At 42.0% G+C, this 13,024-nt stretch overlaps 1 protein-coding gene across 3 annotated transcripts in view; it reads left to right on the top strand.

Annotated features, from left to right (window-relative positions):
- Gabrg3 (gamma-aminobutyric acid type A receptor subunit gamma3) overlaps positions 1-13,024 on the top strand; it is a 534,280-nt gene that overhangs the window by 37,229 nt on the left and 484,027 nt on the right. For all 3 annotated transcript variants that reach the window (XM_063249822.1, XM_063249824.1, XM_063249823.1), the window contains exon 3: positions 5,642-5,709. In XM_063249822.1, the coding sequence (XP_063105892.1) occupies positions 5,642-5,709 (68 nt within the window). The remainder of the gene's footprint in view (positions 1-5,641; positions 5,710-13,024) is intronic.

Here is a 13,024-nt window from a genome sequence, read left to right as displayed (position 1 = left end):
CTACGAAAGTCGGGATCTCATAGCTGGATTGTGATCTTTTTCAGACACCTGAACTCTGGCTATCTCCATAGTCATCTGCTAAATTATGTGTTGAGTGATTGAAGATTAACAAGTGGGAAGGAAAGGATAAAGTTTACCACCTTTAGAAAGGAGGTGCACTAGTCAGCTTTCTGTTACTATAACAAATGCCTGAGGCAGTCAACTTGTAAGAGCAAAGTTTTATTTTGGCTTCTGGCTTTAGTGGTTCTAGCTTATGATCAGGTGACCTGCTGCTTTTAGGCCTCTAGTAGGGTGCTGGATGGCAGTGGTGGGCAGTATATGATGGAACAAAAGTGCTCACCTTATGGGTGAACACAGCGAGAGAGAGAGAGGGGAAGAGACCTCTCTAGTGCATGGTTAGCACTGCCCCATTGAACTAAAGATCTTTAATTTGGCTCCACCTCTAAAGTTTCCACCTCCAGCATTATTCCAAGCTGGGGACCAAGACTAAACACATGGGTCATGGGGGAGATCTAAGGTGCAAATGTCAGCATGAGGCTGTTAAAAGGCAAAGATTAATAAGACTCATCAATTAGATAGTAAGTTTAATAATTGTATGAAAATACCGTATCTCTCTTATCCATTCTGTGATAAATGGGAAAGTTATGCCTGCTTTTTTTATGGTTTCCTGTTGCATGTAATATTGGCTAGTTGAAGTGTTGAAGTTTTGTATGGCACACTTATCTGCATGTAAGGTCATTTTCCCATGCCTGGGAATTTCTCTGTTATTACTTCTGTAAATAGTCTCTATGTCGTTTGTTTTGACTTCTGCTTTCGATTTTTTTTTTTAAATCGGTACCAGGGATGGAACTTGCGACTGCCTGCTTACAAGACAGGTGCTTATGCCGCTGAGCTAAATCCCCAGCCCCCTTTTTAATTTTTTTTTTAATTTTTAAAAAATTTTTATTTTTTTGACTCTTGTTTTCTTGCTGACACCTATTAGTCTTAAATTATTTTTCTTTGTGTCATCTTGTAGCTGTTGAATTATTTCCTGGTTCCTTGTTATTTTTAAGAGATCTTTCCTTTCAGGACTTCTAGCTGCTATCCTGTCTGTAAGGTCTGAAAGTCTATCTTCAGTCTCTTTCAAGTGATTTTGTCAGCTTTCAATGGAGTTTTTAATTTCCTGGATATCTTTTTGAATCTGTTTCATGCATTGTAATTCTTTCCTGTGTTGTTCATTGAAGGTTTCCATCATTTTCCTGTGCTCTTCTTTTTTTTTTAAATCTGTGTCTTTGTTAGATATGCTCAAGCAATTCTTTTATTATGTTTGTCAATTCTGCTTTTACCTGAGGTATTTCTGACTTGATTTCTTTTAAGTCTCATGAAGTTGTTTCTTCACTTTAGCTGCTGTCCTTTCAGAGATCTGAGGTGTGTGACTTCCATTTTCTTCCATGTTGCTGTTTCCCAGCCTTGTTCTGTTTGGGCTGAGATCTGACATTGCCTTTTGCTCCTTTGACTTGACTCAACACATCAGTTCTAAGGCACTTCCCACACTGGCTCCCCTCTGCAGTGTATGGCAATGGGCCAGGCACCTGGGTTTCTCTGAATCCAGGTTCCCAGGGAGGCAGTGGGCCCTGGGACAAGACTCCCCAGAGCTGCATGCCTACACTGAGGCTTCCCTGATGGCCATGGGTGTGTGATGTGGGGCTGCTTCTTCTGTCAACCTGTGTGTGTACATGAGGGCCTCCCCGTAGTGGCAGGCACACAGGGGTGTGTCTGCATGGTTCTCCCAACCCAAGCTGGTTGTGTGGGGGAAGCAAGTGCGTCTGATGGCCTGTGGGTGCACAGGGCATATCTGTCTGTTTCTCCCCATCCATGCTAGTTACTTGACGGAAGCAAGCCTCCTGATGGCAGTGTAGGCACAGGAGAGCATCTGGCTGTTCCTCCCTGCCCAGTTGTTTATCTGAGGGAAATAAGCATCCAGATAGTAGCAGGCATGCAGGGGCTCATCTGGCTGTTTCTCCCTGCTCACCTGGCTGCCCACAGGAGGCAAGCCTTCTGATTAAACTGACAATATCTTGAATTCAGTTGCATATAATAGCTCAATTCATATAAAAGTGTTCCCTACATTTTATGCTATTTATAATGTAAATGATCTGTTTGTCAACATAGTTTAATAGGTATTTTTTGTGCTTTTGTTTCTTAAAATTTTATACTTACTTTAAAGGTGATTTGTATACCTGTATTACAGCCCTGTGATACTCAACATTTATCTATGTACTAACCTTGAAGGAGTTTTGTGTCTTTATTTGGTCTCTTACTGCTGTTCAGTGTCATGCTGCTTCTGTTTGAAGGATTCTTTTCAGTGTATGGGTCTAGTGTCCTTAGTGGTGAAGTCCATTAAGATTTGTTTACCTGTGAGTAGCTCTTAATTTTTGAAGGACAGATCTTACTGGTTACAATGTACTCAGTCAGGGGTGGGAATATAGCTCAGTAACACAGTGCCTTCCTGGAAAGTGTGAGATTGTGAATTTGATTCCTGGTACAAAAAACAAACAGAAAACCCAAGGACGTGTGCCTTAGCACCTCTGTCTTAGTGCACTGGATCAGGATGTTGTCTTTCAGTACTTTGAATATATCATCGAGCTGTGTGTCAACTGTTTCAGCCACAGTTTCTGCTCCGCAATTCACTGACAAGCTGAAAGGTACCCTTGGTACACAGTGGATCATTTTTTCTTTCATCTTTCAAGCTTCTCTTTATGACTTTTTACACTTTCTTTATGACATGTCTCTTTAGGTTTCTTTAGGTGGGCCTTATTCACAGCTTTTTAATCTTCCAAAGACTGAGCATGCCCATTTCTGGGCTCATGTAAGTAAGTTTTCAGCCCGGTCCTCACCTAAGCTCCTGCTAGCTTCCTCCTTTTCTTCCTCTTCCGCAGTGCCCTGTGATGTGCTGTTCATCCTGACACTGTCCTGTAGGTCCCTTAGGCTGCTGTCACTCTTTTCATTCTATCTTTTAGCACCTTATATTGGTAATTTCAAAGTGCTGTCTTTGAATTTGCTGATTCTTTCTTCTGCCTGGTTCAATCAACTTCTGGTGAATCTCTCCACTTTGTTATTGTATTTTGCAGCTCCAGTATTTCTCTTTGCTTTTGATTCTTAGTTCTTGCGTCTTTTCTGATACTGTGATTTTCCTGATTTCATTTGCTTTTCTGTGCTTTTCTAAATGGTAACTGATGATCCTTATCGCAGTTATTTTGGATATTTTTCCTTGTAACTTACATACCCCCGTTTCTTTAGAACCAGCTTAGGACGTTCAGTTTATTCACTTGATTACACCATGTTTCTTTGTATGTCTTGTTATCTTTTTCTGGAAATATGGCATTTGAAGAAAATCAGTGATGGAGTTTTTGTGGGCTCTTTTATACAGGAAAGACTTTGTTAGGGCTGAATATTGAATCTTTGCATTATAAGCTGTGATCTTATGACCCTTCTCCCTCCCAGGCACCACTGTAAGATCATTTGCCGAGTGCTTCATTGACATTAACATAATTCACCTAAAAGAGAATCTACCAAAAAGGTTAATTTTCCTTTGTTCCCTGGCAGGCCAGGGATTTAGCTCAGTGGCATAAGTGCCTACCTGGCAAACACATGGTTGAGAGTTCAATCCCTGGTTCTGCAAAAAAAAAATAAAATAAAATAAAAAAGAATCCTTTGTTCCTGTGTGTGTGTGTGTGTGTGTGTGTGTGTGTGTGATTGTGTGTGTGATTGTGTGTATTCTAAACTTCTAACTCTTAAGCTCTTTTTGTTTCAATGCATTTTGTACTTTCCACTTCAGGTAGTTAAAGCTTTCTTTTTGTATGTTCTTTTAATTTAATGAGATTTAAGAGCTCTAGCTGCCAAAAGTCTAATATATCCTGCAGAACATCCTGAAAAGTTCCTTGGAAAAGTAGGTGCCTAAGTGGCTGGCTTTACAAAGCCTTCTGTGTGGCATAATCACAGGTTTTGCAGTGTCTGGAGGCAGAACATGTTGTTAAATCCAGTGAAGCTAAAAAATGATGCTAAAGAATGAGCTGAAGTGTCATAGATGTTAGTAAAGCTTAGTCTAAAAGGAATACTGCTCTTAGGAGATTCAGGTACTATGCGTATAGTGTGTAGAATTGTGTTCGGGTCTTTTCCAAAGTGCAACAGCTCTTTGAAGCTCACATGACTTAGCTGTTCTGACACAGGTTAGGGGAGTTGATTCAAGTCAAAGTCATTGCTTAGGTTTTAGGTGACTGAATACACAATTTTCAAGGGGATGGAGTGCTTAGAGCACAATTCATAGTTCCACACGAAGAGGGTGGAGTCCATTTGTGAATGGTCAGTCATTTAGCAAAGCTGAAGGTGGCTCCCTTGAAATGACTGCAGATGCAACTCTCGTTTGCATAGAAACTCTTACGGTTTTGTTTATATTCCTCCCCGACAGAAATAGTCTGACATTGGCTCTTTCCTCTCTTCTGTTGGCTCCTGAGTGGTGATAAAGGGAATGTCCTTTTCTCAGAGGGCATCAGCTCTCTGGCTTGTGAACTGCCTGATTGCTAGTTCTGATCATTTCTTCCAAAAATGGATAAACTGATTTCTTTGAAAGATAAGTGAGCCTGTTTAACAAACACTGCACAATGCAGCCAGCACAACGTCTGACTGTGTAAGTGTTATACCCTGTACTTGAGATAGTAATTCCTTAAATGAAGGATTCACCACCACTAGGCTATGGACTGCAGCAGGAAGCCTTTCCCTGGATTTATAGCTGCTCCCCAGCATGCACATCAGCAGCCTGAATTCCAACTCCTGTCAGATCCTGGTGGCATTACAGATTCTCATAGGAGCACGAACCCTCCTGGGAACTGTGTGTGCCAGGAATCTCAGTTGCATTTCTTGTGAGAATAGGAGTAACAAATCTTACCAAAATGCAATAATAATACAGATAATGGGCACAATATACGCAATGCACTCGAATCATCCTGAAAACACTCCCTCTCCTCCATTTGTGGAAAAATTGTCTTCCATGAAACTCATCCCTGGTGTCCAAAAAGATGGAGATTGCTCTTTTGACTCACTGGACTGCATTCTGAGTCACAGGATTTTAACTCTGTGATGTATGTGTGTATTTGTGTCTTCAAGTCATAGTAAAAATAAGGAGAAGTGTTTCTTATTTTCCTTTGGAGCATCAGCTCACTAGAATCTTGCTTTTAGTTGCTTTGATTTGGCACCATAGCTAGACAGGCATCTCAGGGACATCAGTGATGTTGCTCATCACACATTTAGATTTATAGCCAAAATTTGACATTAAATGATTGAGGCGGTGTTTATATTTTCTCTCATATTTTTGCCATAAAATAAATTTAACTGTTACAAACTATCTTTAGAGTCATTTGCCATTAGCAATGTGCATTGGATAAATTTTCCTAGAAGTTCATGCAATTAAAGATATTTCATCCTTTGGGGATTTTGAAAGTAAGTCAAGCCCAGTTTCCACCACGTGTAGACATCCCAGGAGAAATTCCCGCTACCTCCCAAGCAAGATTTCAGGTGTGGTGCGTGAGTCATTAAGTAGGGCCCTGAACTACGTTCTCTCTGTCTGTCTGGCAGAGTATTAACACACCTGTTTCTGTCTCCACAGTAAAACCAACTGTAATTGACGTGGACATTTACGTTAACAGCATTGGGCCTGTGTCATCCATCAACATGGTAAGGAGCTGCTTTATTTTCTACTCTGATGGTTGGTGCACCCCTTCTCGCCTCCGTTCTCACTGTGGATTTCTATAGGCCCGAAGCTCACAGTTCACTTCTTACACTGCAGCACTTGTTGGTAGTGAAGTGGTCCTTAAAATGAAGAGGTAAAGCTTGTGACAGAACAGTGTGAAATTCTTTTGGTGGCTAAGAACTGTCCTGACCCCACCTTCTCCTCATGGGTGTTCATAGCACTTAGGTTTCGGAGACAGGATTGTGGGCAGTTGATTTTCCCTGACCTTGTTATTAGGAATGAATGTCAGTGACAGTTTGCTATTTTTAGTTCTTTTATTCAAATCCAAGAGATGTACTTTTAGTGTTTCTTAGAAAAGGATTCAAGATTTCCCGGCTTCTACATTTGTCTTCTGTTTGAACTCTGAGGGTAAATCCATTGCAACTTTTTGCTTCTGGAAAAATATAGAAACAAATACATGCCTTCCCTGAATCTGAGTGTTTCCGCAGGCTTAAAGACAGTTTAAACTTTAGAATTACTTTAGTGAGAAAGACTTCGTTCCTATGGCAGGTGCTTTGCTCCCAAGCCAGCGGTAGCGTGTTGGCCTGGGACCTCCATGCGATGGTGCATCTTGCTGTGAGGAGCCCCGGATTCCCAGGTTCCCCAGCAGGGGCTGTCACGAGTGCTGCTCCTACCACAGCGGCCTCCCTTTCCCTCACTGCTGTGTTTCACACGTGAGTTTGGGGAATGTGTGAGAACAAGTAGGAAACTGCCAAAATGCTAACTTGTGTGTCTTCTTTTTAGTGATCCGTGGATGGAAATATCCTCTCCAAAATTAGTAGCAGAATCATTTCTTTTCACTGCCAGACTTCAAAAGTTGTCTTTCTTTCCGTTTGATGCTATGAGAATTCCATGTAGGGGTAAAAGATATTTATGAGTGACTGTGTTAAAAACAACCATCTCAAGGGTGGGCGTGTCTACCTTAGTGACAGAGCGTATGCTTAGCATATGCAGGTCCATGGTTTGAGCACCCCAAAACCAACACCACCAAAAGCCCACTGTCTGCATGGCATTCACACTCTGGGATGCAGGGGTGAAATGAACAGAGGAGCAGAACTTCGCACAACCTGCAGGCTGCAGATAGCTTGTGTGAGAATCACTCCTTTTCTTGAGAAGTAATTATTCAGACGACTCCTTAGAGAGTAATCGTTTCTTAATGTATTTGTTTTTTATTTTGGAGTTTTATTTGCTTACATCTGTTCTGTAACATTTTACTCTGCACTTTTATGTCTGACACCAATATATGTCTACCATTCATTTATGTCTAACACTAAGAGAAGCTGTATAGTTACAAAATTATCTTAGCACATGTTTCTTGCATTGGCATACCTCGGGCTTTCTTGAGCTCCTGAAACTTACAGATCCTCTTTGTGAGCAGTATTACGGTTAGTTACTGGAATGCTGGAAAATTCTAGGTGGAAGTCAGAGGGGGCTGTGGTGGGTGCCAAGGAAGAGTGGTCATCCACAGGTGATAAGCCAGGCACTTTCTTGGGGGAGGTCATGGGAGGAGAATAGACTCTTCCACGGAGGTCATCCCAGTCTGGAACCTGACTCACAGAGTGGAGTTTGCTGGGTGGGGCAGTGTGCAAAATTCCCCCAGCAAGAAGCAGGAGGTCAGCATGTGTGCTTGGACTGGTGGCCAAGGGCAGCAGTGCTACGGAGTCCCTGGATGTGGAGAGGGGGCACACTGGGAAGTGCTGCAGACTCACATGGCCCGAGTCTTGAAGACATGGTGGAGGTTTGGGTCTTCTCCTTAGCTTTTCTTGGAACAGATGCTGGCCTTTGAGAAGTGTGAGCACCAGTACTGTTGAGATACATGAAGCTATATTAGTACAAATCTCAGACAATCTCAAGTCAACTCTTCTTCCCCTGCTTAAATCTAGAAAAAACCATCACAGTGACCAGCTACTGGTGACTCTGATGGTTAAGCTCAGCTGATTGGCCTGGAAGCCATCCAGGGGACTGGTAAAGCACACTTGTGAGTGGGCCATGGAGGCATGACTTTGGGTCCTGTGTCTGATGCCTGGCCCTACCTGCGTGGGCTGTTACCCTCTGTCCTTCCTGGTCACCACAAACTGTGCAGTTTTGCCTGTCCATGCCCTTCTTCTATGAGGTTTCTGCCTTGGAGCCTGTTGCTGGGACCAGGACCCCTGAAACTGTGGCGGATAAGCCATGTCCTTAAGTTGGGAGTGTTCAGTATTTGGTTTCAGCCATGGGCAAGCTACCAAATACAGTGATGCACAGGTGATATTAGGCTTTTAAAAATCATAAACACCGGCCCTTCCAACAAATGGCAAGGAGTGACTTTAATCCAAATGGCCTGAGGCACTGTAAGCCCTTCAGCACCAAAGAATATTCTGTGAGCTTCTGATGCACACACATCCAAAGCAGATGCAGCAAGTCATCAGGGCTGGGTTTTTAAATAGAGATTGGAGCATGAAAGTTTCAATTAAAATACTTATTTAAAAAGAAATTAGGTTGAAGGTCCTGAAATTCCATTTAGCTCCAATGTTTTACTTCCCAGACTCTTTCTCTATGATGGGGAAAGAGTGGGCCAGTCAACGTGCTTGCCTATTGTGAGGCTGAAGTAGCTGTTTGGGAAACACCAGATCAGCATAGCAGCTTGGTTCCTTTCAGGAGTGACACGTTATCATCAGTTTTCAGCAGAGCTGAAGTTGTTCTAGGTCCATTCTGTGTCTAGTTTCATGAGGAAAAGAATACATATACTAATCTTATTCAGCTTAGAGTAACAAAGCGGCGTGAAGGGGCTTGTTTAAAGGAATAAACACACATTTAATAAATAATTCCTATGTTCTTTGTGGGTGACTCTGTCTCTCTTCGTTCATCCACAAAATATGCTGTCAGACACTGGGCTGTGTGAGGCCGAGACACCCTGAACTGTGTGGTGTTCTGGTCTGGAGACGCAGCTCCACGGATGCATCAGATGTCTAGAGCTCAGTGCTGCACAGAGCTGTCCAGCCCCGACAGGGAGGATCTTGGGGACGCTCTGGGAGGTCCCCAGAACTGCAGAGGCACAGACCTCCGTACTGCTGTTGAAGGCTGAGGATTTCTTACCTCTGTGCTCAGAAGTCAGAATGTTAGAGGGCTGCTCACAGTGCTGGGCTTTTCACATGCACCCACTGTGGCTGTGAAGCCAAATGACACAGTTTAAGAAATGTAAATCATCAAAAGTGAAGCTTGGACCTTACAACAACAGAGAAAGAATTCAAAAGTCAAGGGCTGACTGTAAGTGGGTATTGGGATTGGATGAGCTATGAAAAACAAACAAACCAAAAAGAATGAAAGAATAAATTACTGTGTGAAGAATATATTATAGAAACAAGCACCTTTTAGAGATGAGGTGATTTTTATTGGGTTTTGGCCATAAAGCTAGTATCTCATAAGATTCTATTTCTCCCCAAACAGCCAATTAACAATCAATAAATGAGGAAAGCCAATGGCCATTTCCTCATATTCCCTCTCTATCCCAGCTTTTTATTGACATCATTAATCCTGAAGATTCAGTTTTAGACCTTCTTCATGTTAAATGAAAATGGAATTGCATTTCAATCCACTGTGTCATAGATTGACTTTGTTTTCTTCACCTTTAGTGCTTTGCAGTAATTTTAGTTACCCAGGCACGGGCCAGATGGGATATAGAGGACAGTCATTTACAGAAAGCTTTACTATCATTCTCCGTCGGCATCTTTGTGACATACCTATGTGTTCAGAGCTCCCGTAGAAATCCTCCATGGTTTGTTTCAGGGTGGCACAGACTGCTTGCAGGTTAGCTCAGAACTTTGTCCTTTAAATATTTACTTTAATCTGTCTTTTAGGAAAGGAAAGAAAAAAATTATGCTCCAGTACTAATTCTGTGCTGTCAACCTCATCTAATTTTTGTGAGATTCTAGTGGCGAATGTATTAGTTGTTGCTCGTGTTTATGGCAGGTTAACTGACGCTTGCTGAGATCTCGGAATGAAGATTCTTGCATGACCCTTTCCCTTGGTGGCACACTGGGCCTTGGAGCCCAGTCCGTGTGCGGTATAGCAGCTGGATGTATCAGCAGAGCTGCTGCTCTTGCTAAGCATTTGAGATGGAAAGACCAGCATGAGGCCAGTGTTGGGATTGCTGTGCATTAACAATTTAGTGAACTAATAGATTTCATTTGATGAGTCTTTAAGTTGGAACAGAAAGTACAGAGGATTTGTCTGCCTTTCTTCTCCATATGTGTGACATGCACACACACACTTTCCCCTTTTTAGCATCTTTGCATTTATGTGATGTTTCTGTTACGATCAGTAAACCTGCCTTTACACATCATTGACCTGGAAGCTCATAGTTTACATTGGAATACTTTCATGGTGTTAGGAATTCTGTGTGTTTGACAAATATAAAGGACATGTGTCCACCACTATAGTGTCATATGGTATGGTCCCCTGTCCTGGAAACCTAGACAGATGCCAAGCAGCCATGTCCCGATTAAGGCCTGGAGAACCGTGGAATGTCAACTTCACTCCAGAAAGGCTGGTGATTTCTGGAGGAGATCTTTTGCTGTGTAGAACTTTCCTGATGGCACCTAAGCAGTTTTGGTTGTCTTTGCATTTGTTCTGCCTAAGGTTCATTGCAACTTTTGTATTTTGATTACATGTATTATGTTTGAAAAATGTTGTTCATTTCATTTCTTTTTGATGGACTTATAATAATTATATATATTTATGAGGTACAATGAGGTGGTATATTCATGTATACATTGTGGAACTATCAAAGAAGGGTAACTAGTGTATCTGTGACCTTAAATGTTTATGGCGAGCACATTCGTAGTAGTCAGGATATGGAATCAACTTCAATTAGCCTGAGTGTCCATCAGTGGATGAACACATAAGAAAACATGGTATACATGTACACTAGAGTAGTATTCAGCACAAAAAGGATGAAATTCAATCGTTTGTGAGAACATAAAGCTGGTGGACCTGATGTGAAGTGAAATAAGCCAGGAACAGAAAGACACATACCGCCTGCCTACATTGTTAGGTGGAATTTTGAAAGGTTAATCCTTTTTTATCAGTACATTTGCAGCAAATAATGATTGCAGTATTGTGGCAGGCAGATGCTTGCAGTACATCTTAATTCTTTTTCTTCCTTTATTTTTATCACTACATTTTTCCTTCTTCCTTCAAACCATTGGTCCTCTTCCCACTTGTAAAAGCCATATTTATCATTTTTTCATCTCCTTCCCCCCATATTCATATATGTATCAGTTTCTCATATAAAAAATTATGTAGTACTTAAGCTTGGGTGGCTGACCTGTTTCCTGCAACATTATGGTCTCAGGTTGTATCCATTTACACATGAATGGCTCAGGGTTGTCTTTATTTCTTTATGGCAAAGTAGTACGCCACTGTGTATAGACACTACATTTCCTTTTTTCATCTCTTGATGTGCATATCGGCTGTTTTGAGCATTTAGCTATTATGACTTAAGTTGCAATAAACATGTACTATTTAAGGAAGATAGGAAAAATTGATTTTGTAGGATAGCAGTTGCCAGGACTGAGAGGAGAGAAGGGAAGGGAAGGGTGATAGCTCCCCAACAGGCACAGGACACAGGTCAGTAAGAAGACTGAGCTCTGGCTTTTTGCTGCACAGCAGGGTGCAAACTGAAATAATGCATCGTACCTTTCACAATAGTTGAAAGAAGGAACTTTGAATGTTCTCATCACAGAGAAATGGCTATTATTTCTTATATTGCTTCCATATCATTTTCTCTCTTGTTCACTCCAGGCCAGGAAGGTCTGCCTCATTTTTAAGCTTAGATAGAAAAAAACCATTTTATTCTAAGAATGCAAGGAAGTAAATGGGGGTAGACACCCAGATAAATTTTCCTGGGAGATCTTTTGCTCTCAGAAATTCCCTAATTTCCTTTAGATCGCTGAAGATGAAAGAGCTTCCTGGAGCCCATCATTTCCAGTTTTTCCTTAAGAATTATGAGACTTTGGGCTTGCTTCCCTCAGGGAACCAGCATGGGCAAGGACAAACAGCCAGCCATGCTGGCACCTGCAGCTGATGCTTGTTTCCTGCAGGCAGCCACTGTGGGCCAGGGGAATCTGACGAACACATCCCTATACACCTTCCACCACTGGGGAAGTCCCAGGTGTAGCCACACAGGCTGAGAAAAGAAGCAGCCCCGCCACCATGCAACCATGGCCACTGGAGAAACTTTGGTGTAGCCTCATGGGTGTGGAGAAACCAAGCCCATGCCCTACTTCATCCCTGCGAACAGAGAATCCCAGGTTGCAGGCCCACTCCCTGCACTGTGGATGGGTAGCCAGCATGGGAAGCACCTGGGACCCCACAACCCACTCATGCAGAAGAACCCAGGAAAATGTCAAGATGAAGGGGCAAAAGACAATCTCTGGGCTCCAGCCCACACAGAACAAGTCCAGAAGACTTAGACACGGAAGACAGTGGAAGTCACACCCTGAGATTCCTGGGATGATGGCCGCTGAAGTAGGAAAACTACTTCACGAGGCTGTAAAATAAATCAGAGCAGAAATAACACCGCAAGTCAAAGAAGTGATAAACATAAGAAAAGGGTTGCTGAGCAATCCAAAGACTAGATTTAAACAATAGGAGCATAGGAGAATGAGGGAAATCTTGAATGAACATGTATAGAAGACTTGGAATGCATGAAACAGACTCAGAGACATATCTAGGAAATTAAAAGCCCCATTGAATGGTGGTAAAACTGCTTGACAGAGACTTTCAGGTCTTGAAGACAGGATGACAGGTAGAGATCATGAAAGGAAAGATCTCTTAAAAATAACAAGGAGCCAGGAAATAACAATTCAGTGGCAGCAAGATGACACAAAGAAAATAACTTAAGAGTAATTGTTGTCACCAAAAAGCAGGAGTCAACACAAATGACATCAAGAGACAATTTACAGAAGTAATAGCAGAGAACTTCCCAGGTATGGGAAAAGGGAATGAAATACAGGTAAGGGAGGCATGGAAAACTCCAAATAACCAGAACCAAAATAAATCTACACCTAAATATATAATAATCAAGATCCCAGAAATTCAGCACCAGAACAGAATATTAAAAGCTGTTAGAGAAAAGAGACAGATCATCTATAAATGAAAACCAATCAGAATCACAGCAGACTTGTCAACACAAACCATCAAGTCAAGAAGAGTTTGGAGTTAAGTGATTCAAATCCTGAAAGAAAACCACTTCCATCCCAGATTGATCTACCCTGCAAA

This window comes from Cavia porcellus, unplaced genomic scaffold, assembly GCF_034190915.1.
Source record: "Cavia porcellus strain 051 isolate PalLab524CR breed Dunkin Hartley unplaced genomic scaffold, mCavPor4.1 scaffold_6, whole genome shotgun sequence".
NCBI classification, from domain to species: domain Eukaryota; kingdom Metazoa; phylum Chordata; class Mammalia; order Rodentia; family Caviidae; genus Cavia; species Cavia porcellus.
This window is presented reverse-complemented; position numbering and strand designations above follow the sequence as displayed.